At 35.3% G+C, this 19620-nt stretch overlaps 2 protein-coding genes, 1 non-coding gene and 1 pseudogene across 4 annotated transcripts; 2 read left to right on the forward strand and 2 right to left on the reverse strand.

Moving 5' to 3' along the window:
• Positions 1–64: 64 nt before the first annotated feature.
• LOC125204876 (cytosolic sulfotransferase 5 pseudogene) lies at positions 65–1257 on the reverse strand (annotated as a pseudogene).
• An 11047-nt stretch (positions 1258–12304) lies between these two features.
• Positions 12305–16057, forward strand: LOC125207557 (uncharacterized). 2 transcript variants are annotated; one of them, XM_048106949.2, is made up of 5 exons: positions 12305–12494; positions 13343–13428; positions 13927–14844; positions 15058–15707; positions 15799–16057. In XM_048106949.2, exons 3-5 carry the CDS (start codon positions 13951–13953, stop codon positions 15905–15907), a joined length of 1653 nt encoding a protein of 550 aa, XP_047962906.2. In that variant the 5' UTR covers positions 12305–12494; positions 13343–13428; positions 13927–13950; the 3' UTR covers positions 15908–16057. The 2 variants fall into 2 exon arrangements, with proteins under 2 accessions (XP_047962906.2, XP_047962905.2); XM_048106948.2 differs by lacking the exon at positions 13343–13428.
• Positions 16058–17131: 1074 nt separating this feature from the next.
• On the forward strand, positions 17132–18676 carry LOC125208463 (uncharacterized). The gene is made up of 4 exons (XM_048108089.2): positions 17132–17379; positions 17462–17526; positions 17604–17667; positions 18266–18676. Exons 1-4 carry the CDS (start codon positions 17286–17288, stop codon positions 18424–18426), a joined length of 384 nt encoding a protein of 127 aa, XP_047964046.1. The 5' UTR covers positions 17132–17285; the 3' UTR covers positions 18427–18676.
• A 499-nt stretch (positions 18677–19175) lies between these two features.
• On the reverse strand, positions 19176–19278 carry LOC125208722 (U6 spliceosomal RNA). Its single transcript, XR_007174203.2, has one exon. It is a non-coding gene; the product is annotated as a U6 spliceosomal RNA (small nuclear RNA).
• Positions 19279–19620: the final 342 nt, after the last annotated feature.

The following is a 19620-nucleotide window of genomic DNA, read 5'->3' on the forward strand; positions in this document are numbered from 1 at the left end:
ATTAATCAATAGTATAATAAAATAAATAGAGTATTAGTTAAAAAAAATTACAAATAGACACAAATTTCACCAACAATCTTTAAATAAAACGAAATAAACACACACAAACACCAAATCACACTGGAAACAAAGATTATAGCGTGGTCAATCACAAATTCAAACTCTGACCCACTATTCAATCGAAAATGAACACAAAAAAATAAATATAACAGTAGCACACTGCACACGTACAATATAAAAAAGATCAAAGCACCAACCCCGACCCCCGGAGCTTCTCCTCCGCGATCCGATCGAACCTCGCGGCCATCTCTTGATCCAAGTAATTCCTCCAATCCCCGACCACCCCCCGCCGGAAGAAAACCCTATTCTCCTCGCCCGACGCCAGCTTCCCGCTCCGGTTCACCTCCAAACCACTCAAACCCTCGAAGCTACATAGCTTTAAAACATCCTCCACAGCACCCTTTTCCTCCTCCTCCGCCGTGAAAGGGCACCCTAGAAACTCGGCCAGCCGCCTCACCTCCTCCCTCGGCCTCTCCTTCATCTCCTCAAACTTTAGAAACAAAACCCTATTGCTATCCTCCCGGCTAAGCTCCCAATACCCGAGGATATGGTCCCAGCACGGCCCGAAAAGGCTCACACCGCGGCAGAACATGTCGAACGCTTCATGGATGGAGTTAACCGGGGAATCGATTGGCTTGAGGCCGTTGGTGAAGTGGTGGAGGGAGACGAAGATGTCCTTGGGGTTTCGACAGAGGTAGACGATTTTGTTGTTGGTGATGGATTTGGGGAGGGAGGAGAGGGGGAGGTGGGTGGAGAAGAGGCGGGAGGAGGAGAGGTCGGGGATTCGTCCATCAGTGTAGTGGTGGATCTCGAGGAAGGGGACGAGGGAGTGGGGGTTGGAGGAGGTGAGGGGGTGGGAGGAGGGGGAGGAGGGGGGGAAGAGGGAGCGGTGGAGGAGGGAGAAGGAGATGGCTTTGAGCCAGGTGGTGCCGGATTTGGGGGTGGAGACGAGGAAGATGTGGTGGGGTTTGGGGAGGAAGTGTTTTTGGCAGGAGAGGACGCCGGCGAGGTGGCGGACGGGGTACCAGAAGCCTTGGTATTGGTAGAGATGGGAAGCAAGCCAACCCTTTTCTTTGGGGAGGCTGGAGATGAAATGCTTCACTTCTTCGCTTAGGGTTTCTTCTTGTTGGAGGTATTTGGGAGTTGGGGGATTAATCGTTTCTGATCCCATTTTCTTCTCTTTTGCTTAGTTACTTGCCATGTTTGTTGCATGGTGGATTTAGATATAGGGAGAGGAGTGTGGACGGGTGGGTCCCGCTAGGACTATAGAAAATAAGAAAATCGAAGAATTTCCTAGGAATAATATACTGTATATTATGAGTAGTAAATTTGAACTTCATCTGTTTTATTATGTTCATTGTCGTCATCTCATTTCAATTTTAGAATGTACGTTCCATCCATAGAGTACTATAGTATATAAAAACTAGGATTATACTACATTAATTCTTTTCACCCATGTTCATTCATGTTTAAGTGGGCACACGAAGATATGATCGGAGTGTTACAGACCAAATGAAATAGGAGAATTCATCTCAAAAGACTAGCTAGTTTGTTAGGAGAGAGTCAATTTAGTCTATAAGCCCCACAGGCCACATGGTTATTCTTACGGCCGATGTGGAATATTGAGTCCGTAATAGAGAGAGACCGAGAAAGAGATAAATTTAGTAAAGTATTAGAGGGAAATAAAATATGGATAAAATAAGAGAAAAAATGATAAAAAAAAGTGAGTAATAAATTAAGAATAACTTACTAGACTAATTCACAGCAATAATAGGAGTATTTTTTTTTTTTTCATGGCTTTTATGAAATGCGAGTTGAAAATCTAGTGGAATACGGATCAATTTTTCATAAAATTTATCAGTCCCAAGTTAATCGATTCTTAGTTTTTTTTTGGGACATCTCAAACTAACTAAGCCATTTTTCTCTTTGACAAAAATCAATTATTTTAATTTTCTTTAATTATATATTCCTATATTCTTATTTTCTTCCCATTTAACATCATTTGAATAAATAATAAAATGTTGAACCTATTTATTATTTATAACAAAAGTGAATGGGATTTAATTTGTATTAGACGAGTGAAAAGCAGATGAGATTTTTATTAATGACCAATAGAGTAGAGTATAGGTAGTACTAATTAAAACTATAATATGTAGGTCACGTGATATTTATATCATGGTGGCAGCAGCAATTGAGGTGTATGTCCTGAAATGGCAGTTTTTGGAGCCATATTATTTGGCGATCTTGGGGCACATGATATTGCAGTTTTAATATGCCTTTACGTATAAGTGGACTTTATTTATCTTTTGCAGATCTTGTGAAAGTATACACCAAAACTATGCAACAATTATTATCTTCAATAATTGATCAAATTAATGAGCTCATCTATTTACAACAATGGGCCAATGGCACATTCATTTGGAGCAAAAAGTGACACATCACACACAAATATGCAAATTCTTTTTAGCAAACTCAGACGATTGCCAGTTAAGCGACTGTGCTGTTTGGACTAAAATTTGGATCGGTTAATTTCATTTCAAACGTGTTGAATTCAATGAACTGCGTGCCTTTGAACTAAAACTAAAAGAGTCTGAGGAATGTATTATTTTGTAATTCATGAATATTTGGTTTGTTGCTAGAAATATGAGTTTGAGTTAGTACCTCATTTGAAGGAAGGAGATGGGCTGCGTATTACTACATTTTAAAGTTATAATCCAGAGCATTAAATACACTTTAGGCATATTTGTTTTCAAGAGAGTTCTAAGTTTGGACTTTGTAGTGAAAATTCAAATGTTGCAATTGCATTGTGTAGAATAATGAGATTAGTGTATTATTAATTTCTTTATGTAATTGGATGCAGATAACATTTCAATCAACTATGTTCATTAAGATATTCTTCGATGAAACACCCAAAGTCGCTCGATATACACAATCAACAAGAGAAATATTATAGTTTGCAGCAGATTTTCTGTCCTTATTTCCAAATCCTATAATTTTTTGGAATGGTGTCTGAAACCAGAATTTTGCATTGGATAATCAGAGTATTTTTGTTTTTTTATGAATTTGGTGACCTAGAATTGAAGTTCATTCTCAAAAATATAGCATTATTTGTATTTGTTCATAGTACTATGATTTAGCATTAACATTAAATCATCGATTGCAAAATAATAATAATATTAATAATAACACTATTCCCCAAAAATATAACTTCCCAATTTCAAATGAGAATAGAAGTCGCACACAAAAGTAAGAGGAGGAAATTATAAAAAGGTGAGGTTAACCGTTCAAACATAACTTGTTTAATGTCCACTGTCGACCAATGAATGTATGCATGTGTTTATTACTACTGGAAATTCACACACATCTCATCATGTAAAACGAATGATTATATATTAAGTGGAAGATTGCTCTGCAGCAAACCATGTGCAAAACATATGTATACTACTAGTATTTGGAGTATTATATATAGAGAGAGAATTGGTATGTTAGTGAACCTGAATTAAAAAAAAAAATACTATATAAAAATAGATGATGTTTAGGAACGCTTATAAGCATATCAATTCTCATCTTATTAGTACCAAATTTGAACATTAATTGCATTATCTGATTATTAATGTCTTTGATCAGCATCAAAACCTTTTTTTAAAAATAATTAGCAATTCACGTTCTCAAATTACATAAACGTTGTAATCATTGGTCAAGATTTGCCACTACGTGAGTGCCTTGTGCTTCGAAGTTCCAATGGGTCTCATTTTGACATTTCTATCGGTGCCTTAGAGCATCCTTAACGCTAGTGGGCCGAGCCGCAACTCGCGAGTCCCGGCCCGATTTTAGCGTTGGAGGGGGGAGAGTCACGGCCCGGGACGGTCCCGGGGCCGCAGTTCCGTCCCTGGGCCGCTCCCGGGGTCCGGCCCGGCTCAGGGTTATATGCATCGGGACGGGCCACAAACATTTTAATATTTTTTCTAGGATGTAATTTTTATTTTCTAGGTCTAATAATTTTTTTTTCTAGGATTTGTAAAAAAATTTCCTCGAATTTTTAATTTTCTATTTTTAGACTGGACAATGAATTTTCCAAGTTTTAATTGTTCAACGTATTCTATTTTACGATTAAAATATGTTGTAGTTGTGAATAGTGCAAATGAACAGTTGTAGCTCGAGTTGTGGCCTGCGGGGTTAATGGAATTGTGGTCTGGAACCCCAAATTTGGGGGAATGATGACGTAGAGGGGACTTGCGGCCCAAATCCAAGATGGGGTTAAGGATGCCCTTAATCATCTAATTTTATTTATAGGAATAAATACAGTAAATAGATCATGCATTTCATTTTATTTCGTTTATAATACTACTATAATTGTTTCCTTCGACGTCCCTCTGTTGAATTTCACGTCCACAAAAGTTGCGTTCAATTACATTTAATGGATAAAAACATAAAGGAAAAATACGGAGAAATTGAATGGCGGCTATTGGTTGATCGGGTTGTCCTAAATGGTGACGAGTGAAACGGCGTGTCCACTAGCAGCGCACAATAGCAACATAATAGGTGAGGGACCATCAGAAGATCATGTATGAACACGCTTTATGGGCCCTCTTTTTTATTTGTGGGCTCTGATTCCGTGCAGTGTACCAAATCCTGTCCTTAAAAGCCCACAACCATAGGTTCCTATTCAATCAGGTCCCAGATACCACGTACTCCATCCATCCCATAACAAATATTTGCTCTTGATTAAACATAAATTTTAATGGATAAATAGTAAAGTAAAAGAGGAGTAAAAAATACTCCCTCCGTTTCGCCATAATTGAAGCAAAACTTTTCAACACAGAGTTTTAGAAACAAATATTGAGTGTGTTAAATAAATAGATAAAAAAGTACGAGAGAGAAAAAGGTAGAGATAATGAAGCATAAAGTGAATAAAGTAGAGAGAGTAAAGTAAGAGAGAGAGAGAAAGAAAAGTTATCATATAAGGAAATGACTTAACTATGAAGAAACTTTCCGAATAGGAAAATGACTCAATTATAGTGAAACAGAGGGAGTAATAATATTTAAAGTATTATTGAAGAATGATTCCAACTTTATTAAAGAGAAAAGAATTTAAACTTTCAAATTAAAAAGTATATTATTTTTGTGGAACTAACTAAAAAGAAAAAAAGGTATACTGTGCTATCAAAAGTAAATCAAACATATCAACCAAAAGAAAGTGTAGTCTCTTTCTTTCTCATTTTATCTCCCTCTCTCTTCTATTTCATCTCTTTTTCTCTAATATTTTATCAATTAAATATTACTATAACTTTTATAGTCTACCAATGAAATTATTTCAATGAACGAATAGAGTAATAAAATTGATAATTATAATAACTAGCTGTAATTGAGTTCCAAAATTGCAAAACTAGAAGCTTATCGGTAAGGATTATCTACGGTAAACCATAATCCATCTTCTAATACATACACACATATATGAGTGGTATGTGTGTATGTATTAAGAGATGGATAAAGATTTGCCATAAGTGATCCTCTCCGGAAGCTTATCTCTTATTTTAGAGAAAGGTTGACTTATTTAAATTGATGGTTATGATAATAGAGCAAATTGAAATACATTTTGATTTTACTATAAACACCTAACAATTATTAATTGTTTTTATTCTGAAGGTCAAAGTTAAAATGATGTATGAATAGTATATTCTCCTCATCCCGATTAATATATTTCTTGGTTAGTACGTGATTTTAGGAATTAATCCTACAATTTAATAAATTTAATTAGAGAGAAAAAGTTGAACGTAATATTAAAATGGAGAGAGAAAAATATTTTAATTGCAAACATAAATTGGAACGAAAATTTTTTTAAATAGAAATGTGTCATCTTATTTGAAATATTAAAAATAAAACGTGTCATTATTATTGATGCACTATTTATTAGCACAAAAATATCTGCAAGCTTAAAGGGTAGATCTAGTATAAGTAAAGGTCAGTAATGAGATTTCGAACATAAGAAATAAGATTGCAACTGGCAATCATACACTAAGCGTCATATACTATTTATAGACACGGAGTTTTTAGTTTTGGTTTTATAAACTAGACATAAATAAATAAACAAGTATAAAAACAAAATAAAAAGCAAGCTAAAGAATGTAGGATACAACTACTACGGCCTAGTGATGATTAATCACAATTATTAGGAAAGTCACAATTCTAGGATAAACCCTCTCTCGAATGCACATATCCAGTAGATTAGACTCTAACTATCAAAGTCTCCTTCCAATAGATTAGATTCTAACTCCTTAAGTTTCTAAGACTCAAGTCCTCACAAAGGGTCCCTTCTCTCGAGTGCAAATAAACCTATGTGTTGTACTCGTTCCTTTTACCACGTAAAACTAGCTATCTCTCGATTAATCTAGTTAAACGGACATAGTTCTAAAGTTGTCCAGACAAAAGAACAATAAAACCACAAGAACAAGCAAAAGAATCTAGGAAAATGTTCGATTCAATAAATCAAAACATATTCATAATAGTCTTCATAAAAAAAAATACAAATGATGTTTAACTACTCATAGACAAGTAGTAAAAACAATAAAAGTACGAGACATGAAAGAGATTGATAAAACCCAAAGTTGAATATTCAATCTTCAGTCTTTTCTTGCCTGGATTTACAGAACTCTGCTCCAATGGAAGATGAATGAATTATTTGTGAAATATGGAATGGAAGAATGTGTGGAGGGGTAAAGGATTGGGGCTCTGAACAAGATTGTGAATTAGGTTAAGAGGTATTTATAGGCTACAAAAAGGTTGATTTTTGATAATTTTCGTGCTCTATAATAAATGGGAAAGATTTGGGCAAGAATTTATTTTCTTCCATGAATTTTCGCTTAATTTCCGCCAGCTTTGACTGCACTACGCAATGTTCGTAAAATAGTCATAACTTTCTCCACAGAACTCTGATCAAGTCGTGCATTGTATCCACGCGAAGCTCTTTCGAAGACAAAGAGAATGGTATGAATTAATCACTGATTAGACTTCAAGTCTGGTGGGAAAATCGATTTGAATTGAGGCAGCTGGACCTTGGCCCTTTTTACACCTTTTTTTGTTTTTTTTTCTATCATTTATCAACAAATATGTTAAAATTACCAAATGTATAACATATGCAATTTAAGAACATAATTTGCATGATTGACATTTTAAACAAGTCAAATCTAGTCCTTAAATTAAAACATGCAAAATCCGTGTTTGTCAATTATATATTACATTACTTTATGAGATATGAAACTCGTACTTTATACATTTTCCCTAAATTTATAGTTCATTCATTCACAAAATAAAATTATTTTGTTATTTTGAAATGTATGTCACTATATGCCTCATTTGATGTTTACTTTAATGCCCTCACATTTCACCGATTCATTTAACTTATACTCTTATTATAAATTTAACATATAAAAATGAGACCGACTATATCTCGGTATATTCTTTCGCATATCTTAAAGTAACATTGAATCTGAAACTTTATTTTGTAAATGAAAGCAGTAATCTCCATCTCTTCAAGAAATGCTTCTAATTACATGAGGGCCATAGATTTTATGTAGAAAGCCGTGTTTAATTGGACGATTTAAAATTGAAATTGACGTACACAAAATTTGGTGGAAATTACATGGTGCCAAGAAATGAAGAAAACTTTAATTTGATGATGTGACTTAAATTTTAGTTTACACCAATTCGAGATAACTGATTTCGTGTTGTGGCGTCGAATTGTTTGTAATGAGAAATTTGGTAAAAAATCAAAATATACGATTTAATGTTAGCCACCATTATAAAACAAAACATTAGGTACATTACGGATCAAATGTGATTTGGAAGTGACTACTGCTAATCACCTACATATAGAATCACATTACACTGATGACTGATACTTGAATTTTATACAATGGAACATTTGATGAAAATATCAAATAGGAATATTTCAATTTTAGATGTATCATCACCAAAATTTATTACGGTAGTTTTCGACCTATTCTTTTGCACTCCCTCCATCTTTTGGACATGAAAATTAAGAAATTATATTCAATGAGTTAAAAGATGGAGTAACAAATTAAAAATAGGAGAAAGAAAAAAAAAGATATAAGAAAAAGTACCGATAGAGTAAAAGTAAGAGTGATATAAAATAACTCAGCTTAGCTGAGACGGAGAGAGTACTGTATATATAGCCATTAATAGAATATTAATTTCTATGCTAAAAAGAATATACAAACTCATAATTCAATAAATACATTTTTATAAATGTCAACAAAGTATCATAACTAAATTGCTTCTACTGTTGAATCATATGATAGCTAGAGTCAATTTTTTGATACATGATCTGAAATAGAGGCCATGAACATTGGATTGTGACTGTAATTAATTAGTTGCAAAATTATGCTAAAATCTTCATTTATGTTATTATCTACTACTATTAGGGAGAGAAATTGACGGTTGCAATTATAGGCTTTTGACCTTAATAAATAAAAGAAGTCATATCAAACATCACAGTAATTTTGGTCAGTGTGTATATCTTATATGTGAAACATTCTGAAAATGGAATGCATATAATTTTGAAATAACCTAAAACATACTAAAAAAAAAACACCATTGTTCATAGACAAGTTCTTGTAATCCTTATCTTTATATTAATACTGTTACACATTTTATTTCATCTACAAGACTACAATTAGTAAATAGGCCTTGGAGTTGAAAGTGGTCTCTATTCTAGTGGATTGATTTTTTTTATATTATAAAAAAAATTATGTAAAACGAACTAATGACTGCCGATTGAATGTAAATTACAATAAAATTAAAATTGAAGACCGAATCTGCAATTTTATAAAATAAAACGTGAATGAAGATGGTGATCAGTACAATTTGAATATTAGTGGTCCCATACATTATAATATCAAATACTATTATAATTTTCATAAAAATGGAAAATAAAGCATAGTGCGCATCGGCCTGAATGTGTCATTCGCTTGTCATTATTTTATTTTTGTCAAAGTCAATAATAAAATTTCAACTACTTCGCTCCCACACAGACAAATTTAAATTATTTTGTACTTGTACATTTTTTTCGTACTAATCTTAACAAACAAGCAATACATTCGTTTTCAACCCTTTATCTAATGATATGAGCTTTCGTGTTTTGATTGTGGTTGTATAGGTCATTTTTCAATTATGTGTCACACTTTTGATAGTATATAACAATATTGTAATATAATGATAGGAAAAATACAATAATTACCACAACCGGCCGGAGACTTTAACTTTTAAATAATCTTGTTTCTTAGAGGCTCCTAGACATAAGTGGTGCTATGATGTGACATCAAATTAATAATTCTATGTATTAATATCAACAAATGGAGTATGAGGGCATGTGTAGGGGGGCGGACGATGGGTTATCCATTGTCCGCGGCCGATACATCGTCCGTGGATGATGCACGGAGGATACTCATCGTTCGTCGCATCGTCCGCCACTGTGGACGACGCGGACGATGGGTAACGGATGATGCGACGCGTTTCCATTTTATTTTTTAATTTTATTAAGTTTTTAAAACCTATATATTCCTTTTCACTTCATTTTTCACTCACTTCACTCTCAAATTCACACTTCACACTACATTTTCTAAATTTCAAGCAAAATGGATTCTAGAGATTATCCGAATAGTCCGATGTTCGGTGGTGCACGATGGCCGGGTACAGAACCCGACGAATACCGGCCATTCGACACCAACGCCGAGACGATCCCGACTTCAGCACCGACCCGTACGGGCTGCCCGACATGGAGCTTTCTCCCCACCGCCCCTCCTCCGCCGCCGCCGCGTCTGGGTCCGCCACCAAGAAGAAGCGGACCAAGGCACGAGCCCAGAAGTTGCCTACAACGGAGGTGTGTGAAGAGTTCGTCACGGGAAGGACGAACTACTCCGACCCCGAATCCATCGTCTTGACGAGATGTTGGATTGATGTTTCGGAGGATCCGGTGTACGCCAACAACCAGAAGGTGACTGCGTATTGGGAGCGCATCGCCGAGAAATACAACGCGGCCAAGCTGGCGTACGCGTACAAGCGCCACAGGGAGCAGCTCTGCAAGCACTGGGATCAAATAAAGAAGCAGGTAAATTTGTTCGCGGGGGAGTACGAGAAATGCGAGAGGGAGCAGGGCAGTGGCGAGAGTCTCGCGGGATGTGCGGGACAAAGCGATGCAGTCATACATTTCATTGTACGGCGATTTCAAGCACTTCCAGTCCTGGGCGCTCTTGAGGGACAAGCAGAAGTTCGTTGGTGGTGTGATTCCCCAATCAACGGCGGCGAGGAGGAGGGCGTCGAAGCGCACCCTCGCTGATTATACAAGTAGCTATAGCGGCGCGTCTCCAATGGACCTCAACAGTCCAGTGTTCGAGGATGAGAGTTCCGGCACACCGATGTCCTCCCGGCGTCCCCCTGGCGTCAAGGCTGCCAAGGGCAAGGGCAAGGCCACATCCTCCTCCGCCGCGCCGCCTGACCAGGCCCCGTCGCCGACCCCAAGTTCGACGCCGTCTGCGACTTCGACTGCGGCCCATGCCTACCGGATTTGGCGGCCTCCTCCGACTACAGGACGTTGTTGGACGCGCACACCGCCCTCATGCAGGCGACCAACCCGGCTCAAATCGAAGGCATCCAGCGAATGATCGATGGCCTCAGCCGCAAGTTGGGACTACTCTAGACCAGCCTCATTTTTTTTGTATTTAGTGCTTTTTTTATTTATTTCTTAATTTGTAACTTTTTTTTAATTAAGTAAATTTAGTATTTCCCTTTAATTTTATTGTTTTTATATGTTTATTTTTATTTACATTTGCAATCTAAAAATATAAATACAAAATAGAAGTAAAATGCTTAGGGCGTCGCTTAGGGCGGGCTATAGTCCGCCCCACTGCAGGTGGAATAGGAGGAGGATAAAAATGCTGACGTGGCGGTGCATAGAGCGTCGCTTAGGGCATCGCTTAGGGTGTCCCATTGTGGATGCCCTAACGAATTGTCAATATTATTGTATAAATATTTATTTAAAAACCTCTATTGTTAAAAAAAAAAAGCATGTGAATATTATTACTCGGTTCAAAATTTTAAATATATAAAAGTATTAGTTTGTGTTTGTTTGTGGTTATAATCATCTTAGAGCATTTATAGACTATTGTTGTTGTCTCATAACTTTCATCTATTTACTTATAGTACTCGCATCGGTTTTTACTATTATCAATTTACACTCGCAATACTATCACTATATACCATGTGTCATCTCGTCAAAACGGGCACCTCCAAAGCATCCCTTGCCCGTTCCTTCTGGGCGTGATTTGTGTTGTGTATTCTACTTGATAAGCATTTGAAGCCGTCCTATCATATTGCATCACATAATAAAGTATATTCTTATTTTTAAAAAATTATTAGTAAAATTTGTATTGAATGCATATTATTTTTGTATCATAGATAAGTCGGACAACGTAATCAACAAGGTCGACTTTATTATCATATCATTAAAATTCAGAATCATAGTCGCATTTCAAATAAATTGTTTGAAATTTGCATGATTTGCATATGGGAATTCATAATTTTTATTCTTATAAACAAAAATACGAGTATAACATAGCATTTCACAATTCCCGGCAAGTAAAAATTATGTTCTCAAATTCTTAAGATATGGCAATCATCCAAAAATGAAATGAAATATTCAAATATGAGTATTATTATTAGTTCAGTCTAAACTCTAAAGCGTAATTATAGTAACACAAGTAACACCCCGTAAACCGAATTCAATATAACGACTACTACTATAAAAATGAGTAAAAAAGGGAAAACGAAATTAAATATTAGTACTACCAAATCAACCAACCTTTGATTTGCTTTCACCTTTGACTAAATAATTAAAAAAAATGAAAATACTAAAAAATTGTCTCACTCTCTCTAGATTCTAATTATATCCCAATCACGATTCCATTGTCAGGATCAGCCCTCATCCCGTAAACAATTATTCTTAATCTAGGGATCTACGTTTAATTAACATATCACATGGTTCCAAAACGACACCGTATTGAATTAATGGGCCTTGGCTCAAGAAATAAAACCAAGGGTAATTATATTAGGCGTTATTAATTTACTATAATTAAGCACAACATAAAACAAATATTTAGATACACGCCATCTGTATGTATGTATGCGAAGAGAGAGAAAGTTGACTATATGTGTGTTGGAAGTGATTGCCTTTTTCACTTGGTATTAAAAACGCCATACATCGCAGCCATCTCTCTCTCTCTCTCTCTCTCGAATCCTCTTCCAAGGATGCGTTTGTCTCTTATCGTATTCATACGTCTGTGAATCAGCTCAATCGCTGCGATGCTGTGTCGTTTACCCGGCTGAGATATCGCCACCATTTTTTTTTAACTGAAAAAAGGGTAATCCTCTCTGATTTTGTTCTTTGCGGATTTGTGGCAGAATTTTAGGTTTCTGAAAAAGTATTGTTTAAGCTGTATTTCGTATTGTGTGATTTTTGTACGCCAAAATTGCGTATTCGTAATTTTGGGGTGGATCGTATTTTTTTAATCGTTTGGTGATGTCTTCGTTTACTGTTCTTCCGCTGATTTAGGCTGTTATGATTGTCTCTTTCCGTAACTTTTCTCTCGATTGTTTTGCTTTCTTCTCTCAATTATTGAGCATCTTTCTGAAATGGTCCAGTGAAAGGGGATTTTGGCAGACTTTTTTTGTGAATCGATATAAGGGCACCTCGATTAAATAGGTATTTGAGTATTGAGATTTTGGTTATTAGGGAGTATAATCAAGCCTCTCAAATTTTAGGAATTTTGAATTTGGGGAATTATTTTTTAAAATCAAGTGGGAGAGGGTTTTAGGAGATTTGGTTTGTTTAGATCTGAATGCTAGAGAATGTGTCATACAGAGGAGCTGGCAAATGATGTAGTTGGGCAGTGGGGTTTTTGACTTTGAAGCTTGAAATATAGATTAAAAAAAGTGAGTGTATTTTAGCTGTTAAAGATTTGTTGGGATGTTTGAAAAAAGTGGGAGACTTTATCTTTGTCCTCTTCTTCACCTTTAGACAAAGGGAAGATTCCAAAGCTCAAGTCTACTGTCTTTGCCCAATTTTTTATAGGTTATTAGTATTTATTTATTTGTGTAAAAGAAATTTGCTAATTGTTGTTTCTTTTGTTTCTTCTAATCTAAAATAAGCACGACGTAAGAGCTTTTGCATTTGCGATTAAATACTTAAAAAGATATTTTCCCATAACAGAACCAGTTAATTGGTGAAGATATACACCTTAGCCTTCTTGTCTGGATATCAATAAAATGTTGCTCATCAGCAAAAGGAAAGTTGAGGTAATCAGTTTGTGGTTTTTAAGGTCTTCATTAGTTCATTTATTTATTTTGCTCTCTTAAGAGCAATCAAGGCCAGGAAACATTTATTGTCTATGGATGCTCTAGGAATATTCTTGATGCAGCTTTTATTTGCATTTGCAAACATATGATGCTTTAACTTTGTGAACCTTAATCCCAGAATTATATGGCCTTTGATATTAAGATCGGTCCAGTTTAATATTTAATGTTCTTTTTAATTATTTTTTCCTTCTATAGGGATGACTTTTGTCTATGATCATAAAGTATATGCTTGTTTTCAGAACACTGCTTTATATAAATTTTTTGTATTATATAGAATGCTGGTTGCTAAGTTTTAGCGATCTATCATCTTTAACGATTCAGTTTTGATTACCAATTTGACTATCTCTCAACTATTATATTCTTAAGATTTCAAACAAAAATAAGCTATCCGAAGTTGTATGTGTATTTTTTTGAACCTTTGCTAAATGCATTTTGCAGCAATTTTTGACCTGCTGAAGAATCATGACCATGAAGGAAACTTGGAAGGAAACCACCTTTGATTCAAGATTTTTAGGGGGAGAGACTGATGCCCTGACAGTCGAAAGTAAAGAAAGATATGCGTTAAATGATTCTAGAGTTGATGCCAGTATTACAGAATTAGAGGCAAAAGATCGAGATAACTGTTCAAATTTTAAAGTTGCGGATGACTCCTTTGTTGATGATGAAAATAGAACGTTGGCTTCTCCTTGGAAGGAAGGTCAAAATGGACTCTCACATCATCTAGTCACAGATAAGGGAACAATAAATTTTCCTACTAAGGAAAGTAAAGATGGACAAGCACGTAATGGAAGCAGTTTGGATAAGGATGCAGATTCTTTGTCTTCTGACTCGTGTGATATGGACAATGAGCAGGGAAGTCCAGACCGTAAAAGTTTTGACACAGTTGAAGAATTAGCTGACTGTAATGGAAGGGATTCCAGAGATTCGAGTTCTCTGTTGTTTACTGATAAGAATGTATTGGAATGTGATCTTCCAGTGTCGGAGGTTTGCTATAGAGAGATTGGTTGTCAAATGTTGAAGGATATATGTGTTGATGAAGGGAGGTCCGAGAAAGATTCAAATGAAATAGAAAGTTCTATGCCTCCCCTGCCTCCTAATGACAATGTCGATCTTGAGACTAAGGAAGATCCGTCGATGGATGCCAATAGAATTACTGGTAATCAATGTGGGAGTAAAGATGAAAATGACAGAGTAAAATTCATCTCTCAGGAAAAGCTAGATTCTTACCTAGAGAATGAAGTGGAGGCGAGCGAAGCATGCTTTGATGGAGCTTCTAAGGCTGAGAATAATTCTTCAAATGGCTCCCTTGCTGATAGGAAACTTCCAAATGAAACATTTGGTTATCTGCCAGACCAGGTTTTTGATTCTCAACTTTGCTCCACCCACCATTTTTGTACTAGCTGATTGGTTGCTTTGAACTTTGCTATATGTCACCAATTTTTGTTCTATCGCATTGCTTCCTAGTTGCCTGCCTTTCTCTCCGTAGCATGAACTACTTCATATTGCTGTATAATCTTGTGGTGTCTTATTCATGAAGTTTATTTATATTTGCTATAATATTCCTGACAGGTTCTTGATCAAGAAGCAGTACCTGAATGTCCTGCTGCATCATCAGCCGAAGCAGAAGGCACGAGGAAAGATGTTCAAGCTAGCTGCCTAGCATATAATAGAAAGGTTGAAAATGGAACCATTATTTTCCACTTCAACTCCCCTGATGGGGTGGTAGTTGGAAACGTGGCTGAAGATTTTACGGAACAGTCTGCTGAGTTGGGGGATATGCACAAGGATCTAAATGCTGGAGATCTTCCAGCTGCTGTGGAAGCGAAAGTTCAGTTCACAAGCAACGGAGATGATTCCCTGCAACATTCCCTGGTAAGCAATGAAGGGAATTCTGATAGTGGGACTGCGACAAATGAAGGATCCCTTAGTCATAAGCGAGAGGATTCTGATGATATTCCCCTAGATGATGGCCCAGTTCAGTCTCCTAGCAGCAAAAGCCCAGTAGCCACAAATGATTCACAGGCGGCAAATGCTCCAAACCACGATAAAAAGGATTCTGGAGACGTTCCAGTTACTAACCAGTTACAACATGATATGGGTGAGACAAGCTTCTCTGCAGCTAGCATGATCGCATATTCTGGACCAATAGCCTTTTCCGGGAGTCTATCTCATCGATCTGATGGCAGCACAACAAGCGGGAAATCTTTTGCTTTCCCAGTGTAAACATCCTCCCCTTATCAAATTTTGCCTCCCCTTGTTACTTCTTCTCCAGTGATCTCATTGGCTATGTCTTATATCTCCTCTTTGCAGATTACAGTCCGAGTGGAATAGCAGCCCGGTTCGAATGGCAAAAGCGGATAGGACAAGATTTAGAAAACACAAGGGTTGGAGATCCGGTCTTCTCTGCTGTAGATTCTGAGTGCTTTTGTGATAGCTTTATTAGTGAACAAGTATACGTCTCAAAATTTCAGAAATGGAGTATTGTAAGTATGTGAGTCGATATTTATACGACAGGTTTTTGATTGTCACAGCTGTTTCCCCTTAAGCTCATGTCCCAAATTTTCTTTAATTTTTTGCCCCTCCTTTGTTATTTGTGTTTATATCGTTTGCAAAGTTGAAATCATTGTTTTGACTTATGCTATTGTAATGGGTGTTGGGCTTTGTTAAAGAAGAGATCCCAATCCTTCTTCATTTGGGCTTTGCAGAAGGGGAAGGTTACTCTCTTTAATGAAAGAAATTCGAAAACTATTTTCGTCATTTAATTTTGCCATCACTGGAAATCTATTCCGGAGCATATAATAGATTAAATCCCAAAAGGATACTGAAAACTTTTAATGAAGATATTTGAACTATACTACTATTTGTATTTGGTAATGAAATTTTAAACTGGTTCCAACTTCCCAGCTACTATAATACTGCTATATATATCTTCAAGAAAAAATTGCTATATTGTGTGTGCCAATCAATCACAATTGCAGAAACAGAGAAAAAAATCATAATTGTAGAAAGTAGAAACAGAAAAAAAAATGAGAGAATTCATTTCTGCAATTATGATTAATTAATGGTTGGACACACTGAAGTTGATATGCTAATTACATTAAATAAAAAAATTTAGCCATCCCTATTCGAATTGATGAATAGCTAGATAACCAACTTAATTGATTCAGCTATCCTAATCAATTAATTACCATATCATAGAACTGTAGGATTTCACACGCGTGAGATTAAACTATAATACAATACTACTATACACGTAAAGTGATAAATTTTTGGACCACACTATATAATTTAAACCGCAATTAATATTATGGAAAACTTTATATATACAACTTAATTAAAAAATGTAAATAATTTTATGAAAGCCACTGAGATAATAATATTCAAACAGAACCCCTATATATTTTTTTAATTACCCTTGAAAATATAAAAAGAATTAAGTGAAATATTAATGTTGTGATTAATTAATAGGAGTAGTACTATACAACGAACTAAGGTAGCAATTAGCATTGTGTGTGAGTTGGATGGTTCATTAAGAAGCGTGTAATTAGTGAACAAAAAAAACGCAGTAGGTGACAAGAATTCAACCCAAATTGCGTGAATAAGTTCCGTTTCCTAAAAAAAGGAAATATAAAAAATTAGGGTTTCTGTGTACTTAGTTTTGGAACTCTGAATTTTGTGCTCTGTGTATGTTCTTGATTCTCTTTTCCTCTCTCTCTCTCTCTCTGCTATAAATCCCTTGTTTCTGAAAGCCAAAACTGGAAAACCACACAACAAAAAAACCTTTTTGAATCTTAGTTATGGAATTGCTAACCCTAACAGTCTCAGTTCTACTAGCTATGTCATTTCTGTCGGCACCATGTGCTTCCGACCAACTCAATCTCAACAAACAAGGTAATACTATTTGTCAAGTTTTTGCTTATTTATACTTCAATTTGTATCTATTGTAACCTTTTATTGGGAATTATATATGCAGATGATCATGCAATGTTTGCTCAGCCTCTATTGCCAAGAAAGCTCATGAATCTCAATCATGAAATAGTTAGTAATTTTTCTGCTTTCTTCTTCTTTTCTATTTTGATTATGGCTTGCTAACTCGAACTGCATCCGTCATTCAGGCGAAGAGCGCTTCGTCTGAGGGAGATTTAGCCGTGCACGGTGAATTTCCACAAGCTTCATCAGGTAACTAAGCTTTCTATTTTGATAGTTTAGGAGGAAAATAATATGACAATTGAAGTACTTCTTGAGATGAATTAATTTATGCATGAAAATTTTCATTTTTATGTTTTTGCACTATGTGTTTGATCAGAGAAACAAACATGTATCACCTCGTGCAACTTCTATTTTGGCAATTTAGAAGGAAAAAAAACTGATCATTTCATTTCATCAGATTTCCTTTTGTTAAATAAACTATGCATGAAATGTTTCGTTTTATGGTTTTTGCACCCTTTGTACCATCCATGGTAGTGACTTATATTCAATATATTTGCATGATCATGTTCAAGATTGATGATTTTTCCAATTTTTGTTATAACAACAAGATAGTGATGATCTTGCTAATCTATTCAAACTCAAATAATTCATTCTATTTATAAACTAAGCTCATGATATGGAGCGTGGCACTATATAGTCCAGAAGCTATCAGTACAAACAGCAAACAAGAATCAATCAATGTTGACAAAAATCCATTACATTTAAATAATTTTGTCACAATTTCATTAGTCAAATTTAATTTATGTCTTATATATACTAAGTACAAATTGATAATCTTTGTCTGCAGGTACCAAACAACATGAAAAAGAAGAAAATTTTATAAATGCAAAAGAAGAAGATGATGATGAAGAAGAAGGTTCCAACAAATCGGAATATTTTACAATGGATTATAGGTGGGTCAGAAGAAGGCGTCCCATACATAACAAGCAAATCCCATTTGTCCCATAAAACATGGGTTTTTGCTACTAATTTAGGGAGGCATTTGAGCCAATTTTGATGGACACAATTACAAATTCTCAACTAGATAAAAAAAATAATTAATGTGTAGTTTTGTACTTTGTATCTTTCTTAAGATTAGTTATGTGTATGGTTAAGTATATTAAGGAAGAGAATGAGGGAATTATGTCTCGTTTTGTGGCCGACAATTTTGTAACAAATTATATATGGTGTAATAATCTAGGAGTTTATTACTATCACTATGTTCAATGCTCAAATTTCTTTACTTTTTGTCTCGGTTTCGATGTGGTCAAAGGGGTCTAATTAATTTCTAGAATCTAATAAGCCCTCAATTACATTAATATATAATTGTATGATAGTGCTACTAATTTATAAGATGCCGTACATTTGGGGCATGAATCAAGAATGTATATGACTTTGGTAATACCGCTCCTTATTGATGTTTGTGTGAACATTTTGAACCATGGAAACTTGTTACCAATTCAAAAATTAATTAAACAGAACTCTAACTCTCCAAATCACACAAAAAACTATTTAAAAGAACTCACACAATCAACCACATCAGTAAATTTCACATACTATATTAAGGGCAAACAATGGCAAATACTCCGGAAACAACATCGAGTTAGCTACTAAAAATTAGAGACGTGACTATTTACATAGAAATCCCGGAGATTAAAAATAAAAAAAAAATTAGAGACGTAACTATTTACATAGAAATCCCGGAGATTAAAAATAAAAAAAAATTGGACCATTTCTCAATTTATGCGTGTCATCCTTGCGCAGGGGCCATGCTAATCTTCTCTGTATCGTTCCAATTTTATCGGATGTCCCCGAAGGGACAACACTCATGGTAAGGTTCAACAATATATACGCACGAAAACTTCTTTGTTTGTTCGATGTGGGATCAGAACCACATTTCGGAACGTTGAAAATTGGGCTGGGCTTTGTGTAGTTAAAGCCTTTATTAATTTGAATCTATAGGTTAATGTAATTTATAAAAAGTTTAAGAAAATTTAGTTAGTAAATGATATACTATCATTGTTTTACCAAATAAATACCCCCTTCAAACCCAGGATCGAATATCAAGTTTAATGTTGAGGCAGTTTTACAGTACATTTACTACGGAACTACATAATCATTTTTATACTATAATTACTGAATAATTCAACTAACTTCTTATAA

Source organism: Salvia hispanica, chromosome 6 (assembly GCF_029641045.1).
Source record: "Salvia hispanica isolate PSC_SH4W2 chromosome 6, Shi_PSC_v1, whole genome shotgun sequence".
NCBI classification, from domain to species: Eukaryota; Viridiplantae; Streptophyta; class Magnoliopsida; order Lamiales; family Lamiaceae; genus Salvia; species Salvia hispanica.